At 40.9% G+C, this 25,000-nt stretch overlaps 2 protein-coding genes across 14 annotated transcripts in view; both read left to right on the forward strand.

The window, feature by feature from the left end:
* limk1a (LIM domain kinase 1a) overlaps positions 1-1,045 on the forward strand; it is a 34,422-nt gene extending 33,377 nt beyond the window's left edge. For all 4 annotated transcript variants that reach the window (XM_043259089.1, XM_043259091.1, XM_043259090.1 and 1 more), the window contains one exon: positions 1-1,045. This exon is cut by the window's left edge and continues 1,485 nt beyond it. The gene's annotated coding sequence lies outside the window, so the exon portion shown is untranslated.
* A 1,417-nt stretch (positions 1,046-2,462) lies between these two features.
* Positions 2,463-25,000, forward strand: part of sept4b (septin 4b) — a 38,627-nt gene continuing 16,089 nt past the window's right edge. Inside the window, exons 1-3 of one of the 10 annotated variants that reach the window (XM_043259099.1) lie at positions 2,463-2,693; positions 5,367-5,374; positions 12,617-12,640. In XM_043259099.1, coding sequence (XP_043115034.1) covers positions 2,642-2,693; positions 5,367-5,374; positions 12,617-12,640 — 84 coding nt within the window. In that variant the 5' untranslated portion in view covers positions 2,463-2,641. Of the gene's footprint in view, positions 2,694-5,366; positions 5,375-12,616; positions 12,641-14,121; positions 14,305-25,000 lie in introns of those variants that run through there. The other 9 variants (XM_043259106.1, XM_043259097.1, XM_043259104.1 and 6 more) reach the window with 9 other exon arrangements.

A 25,000-nucleotide genomic window follows, 5' to 3' on the forward strand; every position in this document is an offset into this window, starting at 1 on the left:
TCTTCAGAACACAGATGGAGATATTTTGGATGATATCTGAGAGCTCTCTGACCCTCCATACACAGCTGAGAGGCTTGCACCATAAAGACCCGATGAAATCATCCGTGTGACTTCTGGGATCCAACTCTAATTTTCCCAAGTTATGAGAATATTATTTGTGTGCAAAAAAACTACTTTATACAGCAGTCTCCCTATAGTTTAAGGTTAGAGAGTATCTGCTGAATGTAACCAAACAGCTTTGTCACACCGATACGTTTTCTATGTTTACATTTAGTTTTGAAAGGAAATCTCTTATTTTTGTCTTACCTGCGTTTAACGTGAGTCTCCTTGCTTGTGATAATTACACTGCTTTCTACGGGAGGATCAGAGAAAATATAATTCATCAGAAATATCTTAATTCGTGCTCCGAAGACGGGTTTGGGATGAAACGAGGAAGACTAATTAATGAGAGAATTGTCATTTCGGGGTGAACTGAGCCTTTCATTCTGGAGCCCTGTTGAAACCGGATCACAACGATCTCAGTATTGTCGTTAACAAGAAGCCATATTATATGAAAGCCATTGGAGAGAGCTGATGATGAGTGCACTGTTCATGTGAAAAGAGCACTTCATAGACGTCACCCTCAGGGTCCCGCTGCTGTCCGAGAAGGTCACATGGAGTCACGGCTCATATCTGTTCACAGACTCGTCCTCATCAGTGAGAAAGTGCTGAGGAAGCCAGAGGTGGGTCTGGCCGTAGAATGCTGCAGCTCTTCCTTCTGGAAGCCATGGTTTTTTACCTCTCCACATCGCTGTGCCTTTGTTTTAAGCTAGCCTTGCCAACGACTTGTCGTGTGATTCGAGCCGGACGAGTTCATGTCTTCATCGCTTACCTGTTTCCTTTCGTCTTCTAGACGTTTATATGTTCCACATCTCCGTGTTTTAGGTTTATGGTTTCCTGTGATCTAATGTTTTTACTGAAGCTGTGAAAACGACTCTGCACTTTAAACGTACTGGCCGTGAACGGAGGAGATTCAGGACAGAATAAAGAGATGCTCCTGATGAAACGCTGCTGTCTCTGGCCTCGTCTCTTCAGATCCACCGAGACGTCTAGCTCTTCTAGACACGGACAGAGATAGGAAACGGCTCGTTAAAGACTAAATCATACGTCTTATGGTGCAAGAAACCTCGAGGTCAGGTGAAACAGGATTAAAATAGGATCATCATTTCCTAATATTTATTTTACATTCATTTAAAAAGAATATGGGGGAAATTACGTCATAATCATTTATAATAATAGCAAGATTAGTTTTCTTCATGTAGAATTTTCATGATTACATTATCAATCACTTTTTATTTATATAGGGCTTTTAACAACATAGATAGTATCAAAGCACTGAACACTAGAAAGTAGAAGAAAATTGGAGACGGTCTCAAATCAATTCGACAATAATCACTAAAAATTAAGTGTCCCTTGTATTTGCCACACATTTTTATTTATTTTTTTTATGCAGAGATGATAACAAGTACACCCAGATACACACAGAAAACAATCTTTAATCTGTAGGACAAGAAGAGAACACATAAAATAGACAACTAAAGAATAGTTCATGTGATGTACTTCAAGTACTCTGCTTTCACATACTAATACTGCACGTAATACACCAACAAATATTCTTTAGTACTTCTTCAGATAAATTTAGCTGTGCTACTTTGAGACACCATGAATATGAGACACTTTCTCTGTATTCAAAATACTAGTTAGCACTCGTAGTACACTTGAACCATAGTTAATACACTAGTACACTCAAGTGTACTACAAGTGGTGACTAAATAAATGTTTTAATACAGAGAAAGTATGTTAAAGACAGCTTTTAGGGTCACACTTTATATTAAGTGGTCTCAACTATGTTCTTAGATTTAAATTAATCATTTGGTACGCTGCACTTATGTTTTACATTGTACCTGTAATTACATCTATAATTAATTACTGTACTTACATTAATACCCTGTTACCTTAACCCACCATAAACCAGTACAATATGAACACAAGAACATAGTAGTTGTAAACTGGGACCCATCATAGCTCACATCCCAAACAGCACAGATGAGGACACTCAGGCGATCTCAAGTTTATCTTAAGAAGTACTACATAACACTTTTTGTATATCAAGTACAAAATTAGTGAGCTAAAATAGAGCACTCTGGGTACATTATGGAAGTGATCCTAAGATTCTTAATTTGCATCACAGACCTTTTCATAGATTTTATTCAGAATAAAAATATTCCATTTCGCAAATTTCTCTGTATGAATATAATATTTACCTTAACGACATGTGTGAAAATAACATGAAATAAAGAGAGCATTTCTTTGCGCAAATGAAAAGGCACTACCAAAATCTGAAATACAAATCAAATGATAAAAGTCTTCCTCGTGTATTATTATTAAGTCCATGAAAGGTGAATCTTCAGCTTTGTTTAAAATCCCAGAACCTCTTCCTCTTGGCTCGTCCATGTGCGATTGTTTTGACGGCGCGCGTGACGTCAGCGGGAGGCTGTGCGAGTGACGTCACGCCTGCTGCATTTAAAGCGCTGCTCGGTGATGAGCTCTGCGCAAACTCCGGAGTCTGTCCCACAGAGCGGGATCTTTCTGTTCCAGAGCGATGGAAAACTCGACCGTCAGCAGGCGCTTGAGGACTGCGCTCTTCAGCCACGGTGAGTGACTCCTTTCCGTCTCGAGCTCGGCGTTAGAGAGAACCCGCGCGCGCTGAGCATCCGGAGCTTTAGTCGAGCGTGACGAGCCTAACGAGCGTAACTCAAACAGCTCAACCTCTCCACGACTCCTGTGTGTGTGTGTCTGTGTGTGTGTGTGTGTGTGTGTGTGTGTGCGCGCTGTCCTGAGATGCTGCTCCTGTCTGAGACTGTCTGTCATTGTATATTATACTGTTCAGTGCTTTGATGCAACATGTGTTGTTAAAAGCGCTATATAAATAAAAATGATTGATTGATTGAGAGACTAGTTATTACCTGGGTGAAGTCCGAGAAACTAGTTATTACCTGGGTGAAGTCCGAGAGACTAGTTATTACTCGGGTGACGTCTGAGAGACTAGTTATTACGTGGGTGAAGTTCGAGAGACTAGTTATTACACTGGTGAAGTCCGAGAGACTAGTTATTATTATTTGGGTGAAGTCTGAGAGACTAGTTATTACCCGGGTGACGTCTGAGAGACTAGTTATTACCTGGGTGAGGTCCGAGAAACTAGTTATTACCTGGGTGAAGTCTGAGAGACTAGTTATTACCTGGCTGAGGTCTGAGAGACTAGTTATTACCTGGGTGAAGTCTGAGAGACTAGTTATTACCTGGGTGAAGTCTGAGAGACTAGTTATTACCTGGTTAAAGTCGTAACGGACACACACAGTGACACAGCCTCAAGAGCATGTTTGCTTGACAGTGACTTTACATTAAAGCTATTATTACTTACACCTATCAACATTTATAGCCACCACCTAGCAACCAGCAGGAATATCACATCTGCTTGGCAACACCCTAGCAACCACTCAGAACACTTCAATATATAACCTTCAACAATCCAGGCAAGGCAAAGTAATAAAACAGAGTTTGAAGGTACTACTGAGGACACGCTTTCCAGTGAAAGATGATTTGATGTACTAATGTCTCTGCACTAGAGAAGTGTTGTGTGTTGACTGTGTAGTGCACTAAGTGAAGTATGTTCTTCAGGTATGAGGTGTGGACTATTAATACATTCCCAGACATACTCTTCTTTTATTCTGCTTTCAGTTTGTTTGCTTTGTGTTTTTGGCAGCTCCTCACCTCCCATGGCATTATGGGTAGCTCAGAGTTCAGAGGTCACACACTTCAGAGTCAATTAAAAGGCTCATTCAATCACAGTTTCGCTCCAGTGCATTGAAACATTCACTCCCTGAGAACTCCCACAATGCACCATGATAGCAGGGATCATCTTTGCTCACTATGTTCCCTTACCAGTGTTAAGTGTCCCAGTGTGTAGTGAGCCACTTACCAGTGCCTGGATTCATGTACACAGTCTAGTGATTCACACAGTTTGAGACGCTCTCTGGGTATCGCCTGCCAGTGTTTAAAGTAAGTACCAGAATTAATTGTAATGATTCAGTGACAGTTACTGACAAAACAAAATGTGTAATTAATGTAGTTATTTATGAAAGTGTTAATGATTACATATAATCACGTCTGAATATTTTCACACAGGTTTGATTGCTTTCTTTCAAAAACTGCTCTAAAATATTCGGACACATGCTAACTATCTAAAACTAACTATCTTTTCCAAAGCATTGTTAGATATCAGTGTTTCCTGTCACTAAAGATTTGATTTCAGAAACAGTATCATAGTTATATGTGTTTAACCTCAGAACAATCTTAAATGTTCAAAAATGTGCTTTGTGCTTTAAAATGAAATGATTGTAATGTTAATTGAAGTGAAGACAGTAATCAGTGTGTTACCCTGCCTGACGTGTTTCAGGATGAACAGCTGAAGATGTAATCATCTACAATACTTTAATGAAGTAACCGATACTACGTTGTAATCTGTGACCTGTTCCGTTGCACACTAACCTTCCCAGGTGCTGTTCATGTAGGGAGTGTGTGGAGTGTTACTGCACTCTCTCTCTGGTCCTGTACTCGGGGATCAGATAAGAGGCAGTGCTGTTATGGTGGTTTGCGTCACGATCCTGTGGAGAGAAGAGCAGAAAAAGGAAGCACACTAACTGTTGACCATCTGTGCTCCTGCTGCTGTCCGGCAGGACTCATTCTCTGATGAAGCTTCACGTCGCTCCTTTCTCTCATTTCTCTTCTAGTACACATACGGTTACTACACATGACCCTACGAGAGGCTGCATCCCACAATGCACTGCTGCTTAATGTCTGAATGACAGTGTTTTACTTGCAGTGTTGAGAACATTGCAGCGTTCACTAAACCTGACGAGACGCTCCTCTCTGAAGAGCAGCTGAATCAACAGATCCAGGCTAGCGTCAGAATCATGCTCACAGAGAAAGTGTGCAGGGGACGCTTCTTACAGGACATGCCCCGTGTGTTAAAGCAAGAAGGAAGTAACGTAGGATAACCGCATCAGTTCATTGTAGTTTAAGATTAGGATTGTACAGCTCATGAAGTGCCTCTTCTTGTTCGATTAAGGTTCTCTTTTCTCTCTGTAAGCTCCAGAAGCCTGTGTGCTCTCCACCTGTGGAGGTTTATCATGTAAAATCAGCTTGTGTGAGGAGAACGCATCCGTTAGTGTGTCTTGTTTGAGACTAAAGTGTGTTTTCTGCTCTCTTTCTCTCTGGGTCGCTGCTGCTGTCGGATCCGTTTCCCGCTCAAACCCTGCCCCGATCAGATGATGAGGTAAGCTCGGCGTTCTCTGATTTATGATTGAGGAGGATCCTGAACAGAAGCACACTGTATACTGCAGGCTCTTAACTTTCATTCATGATAGTAACTGAACTGGAGACACAAGACGTCTTGTTACACTTTACTGAATACTTGTAAGCACAGTTAATATGTTCTGACACTTATCAGTTCATAGTTACACTATGTATTTTAAATTTGACTATTATTACACTACCAGTCAAATGTTTTTGAACAGAAAGGTTTTTCATGTTTTTTAAAGAATTCAAAAATCAAAAGCTTATTATTGAAAAAATTATTGTGAGATATTTTTTTCTATTTAAAATAACTGCTTTCTACTTGAATACATTTTAAATTGTAATTAATTTCTGTGATCAGAGTTGAATTTCCAGCATCATTACTGAAGGTCTTCAGTGTCACATGATTCTTCAGAATTATTATTATTATTATATATATATTTTTAAGCAGCGAATCAGAGTAGTATAATGTTTTCTTAAGGAACATGTGCAGAATGATGCTAACGATTCAGCTTTGAATTTAAATATTTTTTATATATATATATATATATATATATATATATATATATATATATATATATATGTTAAAAATAGAAAGCAGTTATTTCACATAGTACAAATGCTGTTTTTGCTGTATTTTGGATCAAATGCATGCTTTGTGAGCAGAAGAAACATAAAAAAAATCTAACTGTTCATAAAATCTAGATTGCTGGTGTATTTAAAACAATGCATTACGATGCACATTATAGCCTTTAATATCCATTCATGATGCATTATACTTAGGATTTCTTCACTGTAGTCCACGTGATGAAGGTGTTGTTCCTGTTCTGTTCTCAATACAGAAACAGCAGGAGTTGTAGGTTATCTGTGAGCTGCAATAAGAGCAGTGTGGCGGTTTTCTCACGCTATGAATCATGGGATGTCATGGCCACTCTCGTGATGAGAGATGAGTTCTCATGCTGTGAATAAACCCTGAGTAGTTTCTCATTCCTGCTGTTGCTCAAAAGAGGGTTGGTCATGGTTTCACCAAACCCAGTTTTTCCTGTTGCTCACATTCCCGTCCGGTTCTGAGGAATGCTGCCGGATGATCAGGACGAGCGCCATCGATCCAAAGACCGTCCAGAGAAGACTTCTCTGTGTCCCAGCTGTGTCTGAATGCTTTGATCACGTTTATTCACTGCCATCGAGCTCTGAGCTGAATCTGTCGAGATCTTCTGAAACTCACATGTGAGGTTTTCAAGGGAGAATAAGCGTTTTCCCTTCAGCGTCTCTGTTCTCTCTTCATGTCATCTCGGTGATATTTAGGAGAATCAGTAGAGCCGTTAAACAGTTTTTTGTCTTCTTTCTTTCCTGTGCTGCTGTTGTTCTTTGCTTGTAATAATATTATCTCAGTTTCCTCATTTGTATTTTCTGCAGCAAAGAGTGGAAACACGCTCCGACTGTAAAAACACAGTTTATCACAGAAAAGTTTTTCTATACCTTAAATACATGCCATGCAATAGTTCAAGGAATATCTCATCCCTTAAACAGATACAGCGTATCATACAGCGTAAAAATACCTCGGAAAACGTCCCGCTTTGACGAATCTGTCCTACAGAACGCCATGATTTTCAGACTGCTGTGAATTCTGTCCTGTGGGTGTCTGACTGACAGCGGTGTTTGTTTTCCAGCCCATGACAGACCGCTCTACACTAACAAGCTATTCATAGCATGCACAGTTTAATGTGTGAAGGATGTTGGAGATGCTTGTGTGTCTCCTGGGTGTGGTGGATCTCTCTCTCCGGTGCTATAAACACAGAAAAAGGCCCAAAGCGGCGGAGAGGTTATGATGTCATGGTGTCCCGTTTCAGACGGCTTCTGGCCGCAGATATGTGCCTACTGTACAGTGTGTGTTTGAGGCCTGCGGCTCCTGCCTATATTTGGACTTCATGGGCCCTTAGCTGGCACGTCGACTCGCACACGCTCAGTCTGTGTGTTTCTGTCCTCAAGAGTCCTGAAGCGTCGGAAACACCCAGCGGTTCCTCCCAGAACCTCTCCGACCTGTGCACCCGGTGCTGCCTCGGCTTTCTATATCACACAACAAAAGCATCTGAGCGATGACGTCACGCCTCGTGGAAATCTCCACCCTGCTCAAGACTTCACTCCACACTAAAGCTCTGTGTCCTGGCCTCGCTGCTGAAGCAGTGTCAGACCGAAGCGCTCGCAGCGGATGACAGGATCTTTTCTGACAGCGGTTACTGGAGGGAACCGTCTACAGATCCTCAGGAGGATTTAACAATGATTGTTGTCATTCGTATGATAATGATTCGATTATGGCTGCAGAGAACGTTCTCATTATAAAACCTGTATTTATTCCAAAAAGCCCATAACAGGGTTCATGCATGAATTTGTTGTAGAATTGATGATTAATTCTAAAAATAGGAAATATGTGTCTGTATCCTGTTGCTCACTCTGTGTGTGTGTTCTGTGATTAACTAAACATTCTTTACTAAACAAGTCCAAATAATAAATAAAATTAATATATATATATATATATATATATATATATATATATATATATATAGTTCAGTCAGGACCTCTTAAGTTAAAAGAAAACCATGTTTTAAGAATAGTAGTGTAGCACAATGACAACAGAATGGCATTAAGGTGAACACAAGATAAAAGGAGGAGGAGCAGCCAAGCAGGAAGGTGAAAGCAGTGTTTAGGGAACGTGCTCTGTTTGTGATTCGCTGATTGAGAGCCTAGAAGATCAGCTGATAGGGTTTGAATTTCTCCAGTCAGCTAATAGCAGAGGAGGACAACGAGATCTGCCTGAACTAACACAAAATGCTTGATTTATTATATCGAGTTGTTATGCAGTGTAGTTTACAGTTTGGTGTTGATTTTGTCATTTCGTGCAGTCGAGCTCACCAACGAACATCCACGCTTTTATTTAACAGCTTTCTGTATGTTAGAACATCACGTGTAGGCGGTGTGAGTTTGGTCTGCACCAGTTACGTGGAAATCGCTCGATTCTTTCAGAGTCACGCTTGAACCTGTGAAGAACTGTCCAGCAACTGGGTTTATCAGATGTACTACAGCTCCTTACATGAAATATTAACACGTCACTTGCTAATAATGCAAGTGGATTTGTTCGGTGTAGGAGTGAGTCTGTGCACAGATGTGGTCTCTGGCTGGTCTTGTGGTCTGGAATGACTCTGGAATGCCTGTGAACACCCAAAGACTGGGCCTTACAGAGGCTTTTCTATAAATACACCTCGGCCTGGTTCTCATGGCTCTGTTCGACCCCAGGAGATCCTGCAGGCACCGAGCGCTGTTAGATCACGCTGGACATGAGTTTCAGATCTCTCGGAGGGAATCTTCTGAATGTTGCTGATCTGCTGTCTGCATGCAGATGTTCAGCAGCGAATCTCAGCCATGAGCCCAGAGACACCCTTCCCTTTCACTGCAGCTCCATTTCTATCAACACTTTTTCATCTTTTCTTTGCCCTGCAGAATAAATGATCCTTCCACTGATGTTGTTAGGTTTGTTAGGATTGGACAATATTTTGACATACAACTATTAGAAAAAATATAAGTATTGAGAAAATCACCTTTAAAATTGAATGAAGTTCTTAGCAATGCATATTACTAATCAAGAATGAAACTTTGATATATTTATAATAGACAATTTACAGACTATCTTCATGTTACATGACGTTTAATTAATATAATGAATATTTGGCTAAAATATAACTGTGTGATTTTCAGTTATCAAATAAATTTTGGCTATTGCTATGAATATACCTGGTTTTGTGCTCCGGGGTCACGTGTTCATTACTGCATCGGGTTTGACTAGTTTGACTAGTTTATACTCTTTAATACCAAAAGGTGAAACTGGTTGTAGATCACCTGCTCTTTGAGGAAATACGCAGCCTTCCTTCATCGAGCTGCGGTGGGTGGAGGTGACGGACGGGTGGAGCTGCAGCTGTGCCCTGAACGCCTCCAGATGTGCCCAGCGCAGACAGGAAGCAGTAAACAGGCCCGGGGATGTAAGACTGAATGACAGGCCTCGATCACTGCTGCTTCTGAACTGGGTTTTACAGCCGTGACGTCAGAAGAGAGTGTTTAGAGTTATATCACCTCTAATGACTGCTGCTAGACCAACACAAACACATCATTAATTCAGCTCCTCAACAACAGTGAGATATAACGGAGCATTTTATTAACAATGCAGTTCAGAACTACGTTTTCTGGAGATCCACACTCTGTCCGGAGGATGTGTCTGGCACTGCGGTGACTGGAGCAACAGACCGGTGAGATGTCAAACACAAGCAGAGACGCTATAGGTCCTGTTCAGGTCATGTGACCGAGAGCCCCCGACTGACCTGTGTGTGGAATGTGGAGCCACACTGAGACTCTTAATGAACTTAACGAAGACTTTGTGTTTCCTCTGGCGAACTCACTTCACTTTAACATCTGCACAAACACACGGCTCTGTGTGTGTGTGTGTGTGTGTGTGTGTGTGTGAGAGAGAATGCATGATGTGGCCAGAGGCAGTTCTCTGATTCTCTTCCATGTCTTTACACCAGATATTCTCTGTGTAAATACATCTGGTTCAGTCAGTCAGAAATGTCAAAAATTTGATATCCACATCCCGATGTTCTTTCAATCACCAAAATAATGACACGAAAGCAATGCAGTGAAAGAAAATGTTATTCAACAAAGTTTTTTGGTAATAATACAGATGTAAATTCAAAAAGACATGCACCTATTCTGATTTTGACCAAAGACTGTATGATTACTGACATGAATCCGTATTGCCATCTGAATTCGATCATCTGTGCAGCGCTTCTTCCTGATTGTTTAGTTCAAATTGACCAAATTCCTGGACTCTGTGGATCTTCTGTGTTGTTCAGAGCTTAGGGCCGCAGATATATGAGTAGTGTGGGCGAGAAAAGAGTGGACTACGAAGTGGAGAACAACTATGAAGTGAAAAAGCAGTGTGCCGTGGATTAACCTCACACACAAACAAGCACTTGTGTCACGCCTACCAAAAACTACCAGAAATAGTCAGAAACAGAGTCATGCTTTATTGAAAAATTCATTATTGAGTTTTAAGTAGGTTTTAAGTTACCCAAGCTAGCTTGTTTTGCACAACATGTCATGAGAGGATCATCGATGCTTCTGAAGCAGAGGCTCCTTCATCATTTCGAGCATAGCGCCATCTACAGGTGTGGTGTTACACAGCAGAGGAGGGACGTGAGTGTGTGGAGGTCAGATGGCCTCATTTAATAAACGTCACACAGAAACATGCTTCATCTCTCAAATATGGACAGAAAGCGTGCATTCGCCTCTCTTTCAGATGTGAAATCTGTAAATCGAAAACTTGCACACAAATGAATGCTTTCAGCTCTCTGCTTATTAACGTCATGAACATATAAAATATCACCAGTGACCACAATGTAGAACAGACAGCTTCTTTGGTAATGAATGTTTGTGTCTCCTTGTGAAGGGTGTCTTCTGGACTACAGTCAGATCAGCAGTCTTCTCTTGATTGTGTAGAGTAGTGAACCGAACCGAGAGACCTTTCGAAGGCTCAGGAAACGTGTGCCGGTGTTTTGAGTTGATTAGCTGGTTGGCGTGTCACCGTATTCTAATTTGATTTTGTTAAATGTGAGTCAAAATCATCACAATTAAAAGAACCAAAGACTTAAACTACGTAAATTTAATTTGTGTAATAATTTAAGAGTTACAGAAATAAATGAACTATTCCATGACATTCTAATTCATTCGCACTTCATAAATAAGGCCCAAAGGTTTCCAAGTGATTTTGGGACACGTTTTAAAAAGGAGACACAAGGAAGAAAGGCCCCAGTTAAGAAAAACATGTTATTTAATCTTAATTAGGCTGTCAAAGAAGTAATATTGAGAAATAAATATAAACACACAAATCACTGATGCCAATATAAACCATGACACTGCTCTGGTGAAAAGACACATTGACCAATTTCACTATATTAACTTCCTATTTTTACCCAATTAGTGATTTAAAGTAATGTTACCCAGTATCTTTGTCAGGTCTTGCCTAACATTGGATGTCAAACTGATGTCAGTTGAGGAAGAGGTTCGATGTGTAATCATCACGTGGCCAATGCACTGTACTTTATATTCTCTGAGATCATTATTTCCTGACAATAGAGACACACAGAGGCCTGTTCCTCACACAAAGCTATCAAATGGCTACAGGGTATCACACAAGTTGGAGACACCACTACATTTTCGTACCTTTGTTGACATTTGAAAGCGTCTTTGTTAAGCTTGACAGCATCTGTTTGCATTCACTTTTATTGTATAGAAAAGAGCAGCAGGTCCATTCTGTTGAAGGTCTCCATTTAGCCCATATAAGAGAAACATTCAATCAGACCAGATACAAAATGTTTTAGAAAGGCTATTAGCAATGGATTTAATAGTTTTCTGCCTACTGCAAAAAATATACTATATGCTTATCAAATGTGTTTTGTTAATATTATGCAGATAAGAAGCAGTATGTGTTTCTGACAGTTTGATCAAACATTGTCTCTAGCATCAGAGAAATATTGCATTTGATAAATTATGTTATACTAAGCCATTTGTCATATGAATGTACTGTTGCATATCATGGGATTTTTCTGTGTTAAGAATTATAAAGACTAGTTGATGCTGTATCATCACCTGCTGTTGCAATTTTGTAAACAGAACTCTAAAGAGCCAAGATAAATGTATTCATGAATGAGGGAAAAGGCGTTACTCAAGTGTGTGTGTGTGTGTGTGTGTGTGTGTGTGTGTGTGTGTGTGCGCGCGCGCTCAAGAGACCCAACATGTGTTTTTCATCCAGAGATCAAAGTACTTCCCTTCCTGTTACACACACACACACACACACACACACACACACACTGTCATTCATCACATCTTCTGCTTGACATACAGCACCTTTAGATCCACTCCTGCAGTTCTTGCTGGATAATGAATCTTCACCCTAAACACAGATCTGTGTTAAACTTTGCCTGCCATCTCAAAGCATGAGACTCTGATGATAGACACGGTTTTGTGTTGTGGTGCTTACATGTGGTCTGTATCAAACCAAAGCTTTTGCTTGTAGGTGAAACAACTTTATCAGGATTTATCATGTTTCAGTTTTTGCGTCAAGGCTTCCAGAAGCTTAATTTCATACACTTAAAACTATCTTCTTCTTTTTTTACAGTTCTCAACGTATGCCGGAAACGATGTGAGTAGAAAAAATTATTTTCCATTGTTGTTGTTACATGCTTACATTTAATCTAGTCAGTTGCGCATTTTAGAGAACTGCATTAACAGAAAGCAAAAGCAAAACAAAAAAGAAGTAGAGGAACACAACTTTACTGTGTGGATCATTAATATTAGCAAAGTAATGCAGGCCTTGACCTGGAAGAACCAAATATAAAAAGATCACAGTGAATGTCCTGTCAGGATATGAGACTCCTGACCTTCAAGTCAAACATTTCCTTACAGCTTTACAGACAGGTTGAATGCAAACAGAACTGAGAAAAAGAAGGAATAAACCGATCAGCATTTCTTTTTGGGGTTCTCAGCAGAGTCCATATCAGCAGCAGACGGCAGATGCTCTTTCTGATGAGCTAATTCATTCATATCGACGTCCCACAACAAACACTCCTGTTTATAATTGCCATAGATATTCCCCTGATTCACTCAGGAGAGATAAGAGACATAAGAGACATAAATGCTCATCTCCATTAGTGGAATCAAATTAAGTTGTGAAGGTTGAAGAAATTAGTGGCAGAATTAGAATCCCTTTAGAATTCTTTCTTTTTTTATCTCTAGTCCAGAATTTAGCCCAATCCTGACCAAACACGCTCATTATCAGGGTGTAAAGTCATTTTGTTTTTGTTTTTTAAATACTCTGTGGAATTAATCACACTGGTAAGAAAAATAATCACAATCCGGAGTCCAACCGGACACCCCAGCAAGCACCTAGCAACACCCTGGAAACCACCTGGAACACCCCAGCAAGCACCTAGCAACATACTGGAGACCACCTGGAACACCCCAGTGAGTGCCTAGAAACACCATGGAGACCACCTGGAACACCCCAGTGAGCGCCTAGAAACACCATGGAGACCACCAGTGAGCGCCTAGAAACACCATGGAGGAACACCCCAGCGAGTGCCTAGCAACACCCTGGAAACCACCTGGAACACCCCAGTGAGCGCCTAGCAACATACTGGAGACCACCTGGAACACCCCAGCGAGTGCCTAGCAACACCCTGGAAACCACCTGGAACACCCCAGTGAGCGCCTAGCAACATACTGGAGACCACCTGGAACACCCCAGTGAGCGCCTAGAAACACCATGGAGACCACCTGGAACACCCCAGTGAGTGCCTAGCAACACCCTGAAACCAGCAACACCCTGAAACCACCTGGAACACCCCAGTGAGCGCCTAGCAACATACTGGAGACCACCTGGAACACCCCAGTGAGCGCCTAGAAACACCATGGAGACCACCTGGAACACCCCAGTGAGCGCGTAGCAACACCCTGGAAACCACCTGGAACACCGCAGTGAGCGCCTAGCAACACCCTGGAAACCCCTCTAATCACTGCTGTAGTAGCTGAGTAACCGTTATTTGAGCGTTCTGGTCATGCTGTGCTGCAGAAGATCCCGTGTGTGTTTGGGAATGAGCCGGTGTTATCAGGCATGATGAGGTCATGGTTTGGTCGGGCTCCAGGCTGCTGAGGTTTGATCCTCAGGGTGGCACTGCACGCTTCTTTACAAGCGTCAGCTCGTCAGCGCTGAAGTAGAGCGAAGCTGCGTATTTCACTGAGCTCTCTGCAGCGCATCGACACGGACAGAAGATGCTGGAGCCGCCAGATCAGCCTTCTCCTGCTGAAGTAAGTCTGAACTGATGGAGTATTTATTCCTCCTGGACTTCTGGATTTCATCATCTCTAGCTGATTGATCATTTTTGACTTTTTCTTTGGTCTTCCTCTGTTCAGTCTTGTTCAGCTGGTGAGTCTTTAGCGGCGGTGAATGTCTGAGAGTCGTATAGATGTGGAGATTGTTTTCACTGGTTTGTTCTTCTAAAGTGAGTTTTAGCTATGGAGGATCGTGATTTCGAGGTTGAGATGAATTCAATGCCTGTTCTCTTACACTTCTTCCCTTAAGCTTTATGGGAATTATCCAAACCACAGAAAACATTAACTTGCTAACAGTTGTAGTTAATGATCTTATCAGTTAATGTGCGACATAGAGGCACAGAAGAATTGAGTCTATCTCTCTCTCTCTCTCTCTCTCTCACACACACACACACACACACACACACACACTCTTACACACACACACACATATTCTAGAGGTACTGTGTGGAATGACGTGCTGAGCCATGTGCACTCATCCTAACAAAACAGAGTTTGTTCAGAATTAATTAATTTTTTAAAATACTTTTCTGTGTACTGTGCATTGATTAGTGTGTGTGTGTGTGTGTGTGTGTGTGTGTGTGTGTGTGTGTGTGTGTGTGTGTGTTTGTGTGTGTGTGTGTTTTCTGAATGAAATGATTTGTGTGCTCCAGTGAATCTCAGATGCACCACCGTAAGCAAAAGCACATTTCATTTTAAGCTTATAAGGCTTTATTTACTTATCTTATTTTCTCAGATTTTTTCAGCATTAAATTTAAATAGACCCCCTGTGTTCTTGTGCTTAAAAAAGCTTGTTTTTAAAGGAACTTTCCTCCAAACGCTCTATCTTTAAGATGACTTTGTGTTTGATGTTTGTCCTTGAAGACTTTCTAAAACCTTACCATTTAGGGGTGAAACATTACATGTATTTGTACCGTACGTTTTTCGGTATCGTCACCAAATAAACACTATAGAAACAGTCAACGCTCTGAGATGTGCACTGGCTGATCTCGCCTGAGAAATAAGCTTTTCAACGCTATTTCAGCAAAATAGACAGCATCTCTGAGATCGTTGTCAGATTTTGTTAGATTTAAAACATGAAATGTAATGCTCTGTGAACAGATTTCCGCATTCAAAGAGCTGCACTTGGACGCTTGAGAGGGGTTTCAAAGATGGCCGCCATGTTTGTGTACCATTACACAATTATTATCAACAGTCAAAGCGGTCATTTCATGATGACTAATGTAATAAAGCTCACAGCAATAACAACAAACATCTGTGATGAGTGGAGATCTCTGTCCCTCACAGTCCACCGCAGACACACTCTGTTCTGGTGTCTAACACACACTTTACGACATCGCCTCACTTCTCTGGAGAAAACAAAGGCCTTCTTTTCTCTTCACTTCGTCAGAATGACATCAGAAGCGTGTGTGATGTTGACTCTCGATCTCAAGCACCACACTGGGACCTCAATTCAACGAAAAGAGAACTGTTATTAATTGATATGTTTGTGTGAGGTTGTGCTTCATGGATGTGTTTGGAGGAACTAGCGTCCAGAGCTTCAGACCCTGCCCTGATGGTGTGGACCGGGGCTCAGTTTGAGGCGGCTTACAGACGTGTTGAACCGGTTCAGAGGAAGCAGTATTGTTTTCTTTTAAACTAGGCTGGTCAGAGCGAGGCACTGCATTATGGGAGATTTCTGGGTTATTTTTAGAGCTAGCCTGAGAATTCAGGCGGAGGTCACCTCAAAAAATTCAGCCTTTGCAAGCAGCCATGAAATATATTCTCCTGTGATGTAGTGAATTCCAGACATTTTATTTTCTACAGTTGATGCATTTATCAATGTGCTGCTTAAAGCCGGCTGTGTTTGGACTGATTCTTTTGAACGGTCTCACAACTGTTGCTCTCGCGGTGTTCAGCAGAGTTTGTGTTTGAGTTTGGAGTTTTTTGCAACTCACATATGAACTCATAAAATCTTGTAGGCGCCCAGTACCATTGTTTGTCCTGAAGAAGCACTTGCTCTTCCCCCGTCACACACGTCTGATTACTGTTTTTATCCCATTCACTCTGCTCTTCACACCTTCACACCCATCTGACATCACTTCCTGCAGGACCTCCTTGCCACACCCCAGCTGACCCCTAAAAAACACCTGCAGGATTTCACCCTTCTTTGTAGTCAAATGAGTGTAATGCTTTCAGTGTGAACAAGATCCTGGTTGTTTCTGTCAGAAATATATGATGGCAGAGAGAGCTCTTAAGAAAACACATGCAGAAGGAAAAAAAGCACCAGTGGTGTGGAAACAGCAGATGTCAACACTTAAAGGTTTAGTTCACCCCAAAATAAAAGATTCTGTCATTAAGTACTCACACTCAGGCTGTTTCAAACCCATAAGACCTTTGTTTATCTTTTGGATGAAGTCATAGACAACAACACAGATCCAGAAAATATTAAATACACTGTAAAACAGTCCATGTGACATCACTGACTCAACTTCAGTGTTAAATCCATTTTTTTGCACAACATAAACAAAAATATCAATCTACTCAGACATTCTTCTTCCCCGAGGTACGTCTTCCACCATTTCAGAGTCTATTGCAAAACATATACACACTTTAACATATGTGACGTAATCAGCCTTGTTTGCACTCGGAGGGAAAACACGCACATGAACGTAATCAGAGGAAAGCATGAGTATAAGTTGTGATACACTCTAAAATGGGAGAAGAATGGTTGAGTAAATTATGTTATTTTTGTTTGTTTTCAGAGCGTTGAAAAACAGAAGCTTTATCCATGTATATACTATGAATCATTTCAGCTGTGTTACTAAGGATCAGATAGTGCCCTCATTTCATAAATAACATAACTTTCATTTTGAGGCGAACTAACTCCTGAAATCAGTGTTCATCTCCAAACATCTCTTAGTCTTCATGGCCTCAGTCAAATGTTAGTAGGTGTACAGAAATGATGGCTGACTGTTTTCTGCTTTCTTTTGCTCTTTATCAGAATTATTAGGAATTTTCAAAGCTGCCCGACTCATTCATCCGAGCTCCAGACGTAAATGAAGCAACCTCATAATAACACCTGGCAACCATTCACAAACGTTTTAGACACAAATCCCTCATGTTTTCAGAAAACCTCTGAAAGGAGCGTCTAAATGCTTGCTTTAGATGTGTTCTGTGAGCTAATGAACTCAGATCAAGCCTCTTAACCTGTAATGAGGCAGCCGTGTGAAAGGTCCCTCAGCGGTCGGCCCTACAGGAGCCCGGAGCCCTGCTGGTGCTCAAATGTCCTTTAAATGCTCTTTCCATATCCAGACTGTCATCTTTGATTGGCATCATATTTATTGCGTTTGGCAACAATAAGCCTCATTTAGTCAGGCTGTTCCCAGGAAAAGAGCTTCCAGTAGTTGCTAAAATATGTAAGTGTGTGTTTTGTACATTAATGACTCTGGCCGTTCATTGTGCATGTATTTTTAATAAGACCACATCAAATCAAAGGGTTTAGTACAGTTTTGTCTTGTCCACATCTGTAGTCGTGTATATAATATGTACAGTGTTCTCCAGAAATATATTGACAGATTATTAATGGTGTCTTGCCCAGGCTTCATAGCGCACAAATCCTAAATAAAAAGTCAAGCCTTTCTGTATGTCCTGTCCCGGTTTTCTGTTTGTTTTTTAACACAAATAAATCATTGTGTTCATAAATCATCACACTGGGGATCTTTAAGACTTTAATGTTGCACCTTCTCACACTTTCTCAAGATATGAGTTGTATGATCTTCACCGATTGCAGCCTGTAACTGTGATTCATGAGTTAAACCTCAAACACATATAACCCTGTTGAATGTAGCCCGGTCTCATTTTCTCAAAGCACTTTGATTAGAGCACATTACCTGAGCGACCTTTGCTTGCATGTCAACACATGCTGGCACTAAATTATTCCTCTGTGTTTCCTGCAGCATTGACTCTTGAGTGTTTGCCGTTTAGTGTCCTGCAAACATAACCATACCTTCATGCTCCTGGTATTGAATAAAATGAGCCGATCTGATTAAATCTGTCTGCACTGAAACATCTGTGTGCATCAGATCAAACCAACATCAACTATTTTACACGCTCAGAGGATAAGGTTCTGGTTCATATAATCACTAATCACTTTCGCTGACCCTGGACCACAAAACCAGTCATTCAATTTTAGAATAATCTTTGCATTGATGTATGTTTTTTTTATGATAGGACAATATTTGGTCGAGATGCAACTATTTAAAAATCTATCTGAAGGTGCAAAAAAGTCACCTTTAAAGTTCTCAGTAGTGCCTATTTCTACCCTTATAATTATTGCCATAAAAGAGAAATGTATCATTTTGACTCATATCTGACATTAGTGATGTGGAGCTGCTGTGCTCAAATCTCTCAGTTTTTTCCCGCTGGAGACCCATATCCTCTGTTTATCTGCTGGTATTTCCTGAGCTCTATTGTGCCGGGCACGTCTGGTCTCTCCCAGCGCTGCGGCCTTCTCCTGCAGGCGTGTGTGTGTGTGTGTGTGTGTGTTGACTGCTCTGCAGCGAGTGTATCAGCGTCTGCGGGATGGTAAGTGTATCCGTGCGTCTGTCAGCTGATGTCTGGGTGTTAGAGAGCGTCTGCTCTGCTGGAGTTTCTCAGCCCGTGCCCTGATGCTGAGACGGCTCTTTAACCGGAGCTTTGTGTGTCTAAACATGTCAGGAACAGACCCAGAGGGAACATGAACACTCCTAAGTATTTTCTGCACTGCTTTGGGGGAAATCTGAAAAATTTAGTGTGGTTAAGTATTTTTGAGTATAACGTTCCTTCTGACATTCCCTAAAAGAATGAGGATCATAAGTGAAAAAAACAGGCTCTGGTCTTGATTTTATTGGCTGAATAATGAAAAGTGCATGCATTTATCAGTTGGTTACATTTGCTTCGTCGTTTGGATTTCACTTTAATAAGAAGATACTCAAAGATGAAGCACGAGATGCGTGGACTTTGGTGAATGACAGGTATTCTGGTTCTGCAGGATACGATGAGAAAGGATGGCAGCATGGTGTAGATGTGGTACACGCAGGCTGAACATCATCCAGATATTCTCTCAGGATCAGCTGTTTTCTGTGTAGTGTTTGAACTGCAGGAGACTCATTCAATCTAATGGCTCTTTGCACAGAAGCAGAAAAACCTGAGGGATTTATGGAGATTGATCGGTTGTTAGAGTTAACTGAACCGGGACACTTTAGACTCCAGACCGCTGTAATGATGAATGAACAAGAAGACGACGTTTCATTTATATATTTATATAAAACCCAGATCAGATGATGTAAGGGACCGGGCCGGAGAAGCGGGATGAAGCAGGTCAGTCAGGTAAGGAGGAGCAAGAGAAGGTCATGCGATGTGAGCAGAACGCCTGGTGGACCTGAGAAATCTTCCTCCTGAGTTTTGTACATACTGTAGTCTTGCAAGTTTTTATGGGTTAATATTTCATGTTACAAAGATGAAAGAAAGGTGATTTCACAACAGTAGAAATGTGATCAGAACAAGACAGTAATGAATGGATTAGGACACTAAGATTTCAGACAGATGAAGACGGTCTGCTGAAGGACTTGAGAAAGCTCTGTAGACAGACCCCAGTGATTTGTGGCCAGAGCTGATGGACAACAGATGAATGCACACTGTCCCTTACATTGAGGACCTGATCAGTGAGACCAATCCAGCTTTAACCCTGAACATGAGCACATTACCTAGAATTACATTTTATGGACTGTATGTTCAGGATTTTGTTTAATGCTTTATTCCATTAATGATATTTAGCTTGGGTTTATTTAAGATTTGTATTTAAGCTGTTTGTAATGTGGACTAGTCCAGTTGTATAAATGCTTTGCTGTTGTGTCGTTTTATGAGGTCTTTTAGTCAGCGCTATTTATTTGAGCTTAGTTTTGCTTTGTTAATATTTTTATAGGCCTAGTTATTTGGTTTTGATCATTTGTGAAATTTAGATTTTGTTAAGTGTGAAGTTATTTTGGAGCTATTAAAATAATTTTGTATGCCTCGTATTTATTTTTGTCTCGGTCGCTCGCAGTTGGTGAGGGTAAAGCACAAGGAAGCAAAGGAAGAAAAAAGATTGATAGATATGATCGATTTAGTGTATAAGAATGTCAGAGTCATCATCAAGAGGAGATTAAGGCTTGATTGAGTCCTGCATTTACACTTTGCTTTGCTAATAATATCGTACAGGTAAGTAGCTCAGACAATATTAGCTGCAACATGAACTCTGAGTAAACGGTGACATGATCAGGAAGATGAGTCTTATACAGTCAGACCATCTACCCTAGCTTTCATTAATCTGAGCTCCAGGGTAAACCAGAGCAAGAATGAGCCAAGGAGACAGTTCTGGGTCTGTATTTATCAAGTCCCTGAGAACTACTCACAAGAACACTGTTAAGAGTTGATCTAAGAGCTTAAAAGTTAGCAAGCATCTCCAGTGTAATTTAAGTGAAGTATAGGACTAAATCTCAAGTGTTAGTCTTAGAGATGAGTTACAACACCGTTATATAATGAGAGAATCTCAGCAGGACTGAGAGAGAAAGAGGAGGCAGCAACAGCAGTACAGACATTCTCTCTGTTACTTTATGTCTCAGAAGATGTCGTGGGTTTAATTTTAGGTTTTACAAGGGAAAGAGAAAAACTAAAGTCAATGAGTTTAATGTCAGATATGCTAACACAAACATTATCAGTGCCAACAGAGCAGATTACATCAAGACATCATTTCATATCTGACTTTATAACCAGTAAACCCCTTGTTGCTGATTTATTTTCTCTGAATGGAGAATGTGGGACATGAGCTATTAACCCTTACAAAATTTAATATGCATATCTATATACGTATTTTATGCTTTCATTACATATGACAAATGTTATGCAATTTCATACTTAAGTAATAACACAATGTAAATACTGTGTCTTAAACAGAAATTAAATAAAGAAATCTGAAATTCCAGTACAGTCTGCTGGTAAACTGTTTAATAAATTATAAAACCTTAAGTCACTTAGTTTTAGGTATATAAGGCAATGCATCCTCCAAATTGTAAATGCATAATGACTCAAGTATTTAAACATTTTATAATGTTGTAATAAGACATAATACCAAAGCAAGTGTCATGTGTTTTCAGAGAGATTGCACAAGCCCTCTCTTTAAAACCAGAAAAAAACCCTGAATGCAGTGTAATTCAAACAATCCTAAGCCTGAAGTAAGCAAAAGACAAAAGTATTTTACCCCTTATTTATTTACCCAAAATGTCGTTCTCAATTTTGTACAAAGCTCCTCATTTGAGATGTTTGCTGTAAGAAGAGATACACAGATCTCAACATGTGCTATCAGTTTGATCTGAATGCTTCAGCCGCACCCACAGGTTATATCTGCCCCATGTAGCACTTTTATTCATACTGCTGGAACAGAAGGAAGTTGGCACTGAAACAAACTTCTTTTGTTTCTGCTTTTGTGTTGTGTTTGGTGTTTTAGATATGTGCATGTGCAGTTGAGTTTTGAGAGCTACAGGAATATTTGAAGTGAAAAAAACATCATTCTCGACGGTTTCTGACACAAGAGCTGTGTGCTGCATTCCACATGGACTACAGTTTTTGTGTCGACAGCCACTGCAGTGTTTGGCCTCCCGTGGAGCTTGGAGTTTTGACTGTTTCATTTGTAGGTGAACTTCTGCTTTAAGGCTGATGGCTTCAGTGATTGAACAGCGGAAGAGGACAGGCAGTTGTCTCTGATTGTTAAATCACATCCTCAGGGAGAGTCTAATGCTCGTATTAAAGCAGTCCTTGTCTTCCTGCAACAGGAAATGACCGTTGTATATTCTCTAATGGGACACGGCCATGTTGCTCAATTATATATGCAAATGTTTGTATGTGTTTGTATGTGTGTGTGTGTGTGAGTGAGTGTGTTTGAGTATTTTTAGATAAAGATGTGTGTGAAGTGTTCCCTGGCAGATTCCCTTGTAATACCACTGTTTCCCCGTCTGTTCTCCCTGTAGTCTTGTCCTGGTTTCTCAGTAAAAATGGAAATAATGTTTGGCACACTTTCACGGGCACGTGCAGCAGAACTGAGCTTCTGAATCTCAAGTAACCGTTGTGTCTAGAGTTCACAATCATAGCCTTCATCTTCATTTCTATGGCTAATGCCCTCCTCAGTCTCACACTGGGCAGGGAGCGTCCCGCTGTAGTATCCTGCGGTTTTTCCATGACCATTATGGCTCATAGCTCACCACATACTGACTTGAACTAAACCCTTCCAGTTTTTAGCCCTCAGCTTACAGTTGATATTTGCTGTTCCGACTTTTATTGGTATGATCAGTAGGTTGACATGCTGAAGATGACTCTTAAAGGACTTGTCCATGGTGTTATGTTTACGAGGCATGATGCACCGCGACACACAAAAAGACTGTACACGTCATTATAATCAATAATTATATCTCCACTGGATGCAACAAATGTCCTGTTTGTAATGTGTTTTATTGTTTGTGTCATAGCACCAGGACATGGCAACACGTTACGGTAAGAGGCGTAACATTTCATCAGACTCTTGAGGTATTCAGCCAATCACAACACACTGTATAGCTGGCCAATCAGAGCACATGTCTTTTTTTTAGAACAGTGATCTCTGTACAAATCGACCCGTTTCCGAAGGCGGTGCTTGGAGGAGAAACGATACAATACAATGTACAGTATGTAGAAAATAAACCACATCAACACTTTGCATCATAACAAATACACTAAATAATGTTCTTTTTAGAAACATCATATGACCCCTTTAACATCACTCAGCATGATGTGTCGAGTCCATTTGGTGTGGTAGGAGTGTTTGGGGAAACCTCTTTATCTTCCATAGCTCAAGAGCAGCAAAAAGAGCAATGCCAAAATCATAGGTTCAATTCAGATGAAGTAAGTGATAATATTTTTAGCTTGAATGCAGTTTAAAGTCTTCCCAAATGCATAACTGTACAATTCTGTTTGGCACCATTATTGGGGCAGAAGTCACACACGGCAGCTGTTCTCATACTGACACTGTTTCTTCATAATAATAATAAGTCTCAGTCTTGATGAGTTCGCTCTCAAGTGTTGGCTTTCTGAAGATTATGAAGATGTGTATAGCCAGAGGAGCTTGCAACCTTTTAATTTTAATTTCAGGGTGTCCAAACCTGCTTCAACACACCTGTCTGGAAGTGATCCTGAAGACCTTGACTAACTGGTTCAGTTTTATTCAGGCAGAAGCTAAACTCTGCTTGAAGATGGTCCTGGTCCAGGACTGGACACCCCTGATTCTGGGTTTGTCATTAATGCTCTTCAGAAGGGTGACGCTCTGGAGACTCTGGACAGGGTTCATGGGTAAACTCAGTGAGCTGCTGGCTGCGTGTGGTTTGGCAGAGAGGTGCTGGCAGTCAGTTTTCTAATGGCATAATGGGATAATGGTTCAGAGGATACACTGTAGGGAGGGGTGTTGTACTAAAGGACGCAATGTCAACTACACCCCCCCCAAAAAAACAAAAGACCCAGACTTCCTCCGGACATTCCAGAGCGCAACACACTTTTCTACGAGATAACTCAACTTACCTGCTGCAGTGAAATGCACATTTCTTCAAGTATGTAGACACTTCACTTCAAAGTTGCCCTGGATTCTCTTCAGGGTGATTAGAGCACAGTCGGTCATTTTGGGTGTAACTTCTTCCAGCGGGTCAGGACTCAGGACTGAGATGCTTCAGTGTTTATACTACAAATTCCATGTGGTCACGTGTCTCTGAATATTTAGTTTGACCATATCACAAAATCTTTGTGAGCTCCTCGTACATCTGTGACACCAGGACGGGCGACTCATGTTTTGATCCGTCACACAGTTTCAGGTGTTTTGTCAGGCCGTTCTGTTGGTAATGAACCTCATGCCCTGGAAGTAGGCCACCTTGATAGCCACTAAAGCTCTTTCACAATGCAGCAAGCAAATCCAAGACCGGGGCACGACCTTCCACATTCCTCTGCTGTTATGTCTGCTGCAGCTATTGTTTGTATCTCAGGTGAAGCCGGCCTCCACCCCTCGCTGTTTTGGCACGGAGAACTTGTGTGAGAACCATTGAAGAGTATGGCTCTTTATTCTTTATGGGAGAAGTAATTGTGCCATTTATGATTTCTTTCACTCGAGGTCCACTGAAAATCAATAGACAGTGTAATCCTGCTTTTCCTCTCTAGAGTCATGCTGTTGACAGCGAGAACGCTGCTGTATTCTCTGAGTATGGATCATTAGCATGTGCAAAACTGCTCGATCGTTTACGTACCAGTGATTGTGGTCAGTACTTCTGAAGGTGCGCTGCTGGTTTGATCTGATGGACTTCCTCTGAGCACTGATTTTTTGGGCTGATTGTGTATTATTAAATATTACAATCATATAATCATATAACTCTCTGTCATGTTATTACAAACATGTATAAGTAATGTTCCCTTTTCTTTTCCATATGATTAAACCGAGAGAGTTATCATGCTCCAAAAGCAGCAATAAAAATAGACTCACAGCTGCTGATCTGTTTTTGTGTTCCAAAGAAGAAAAGAGTCATATAAATTGGGAACGAGATGAGGTTGAGAAAATGTTGACAGTATGATCCTTTCTGGGGGAACTGTCACTTTAACTGTCTGCTTT

Source organism: Puntigrus tetrazona, chromosome 15 (genome assembly GCF_018831695.1).
Source record: "Puntigrus tetrazona isolate hp1 chromosome 15, ASM1883169v1, whole genome shotgun sequence".
Taxonomy (NCBI): Eukaryota; Metazoa; Chordata; class Actinopteri; order Cypriniformes; family Cyprinidae; genus Puntigrus; species Puntigrus tetrazona.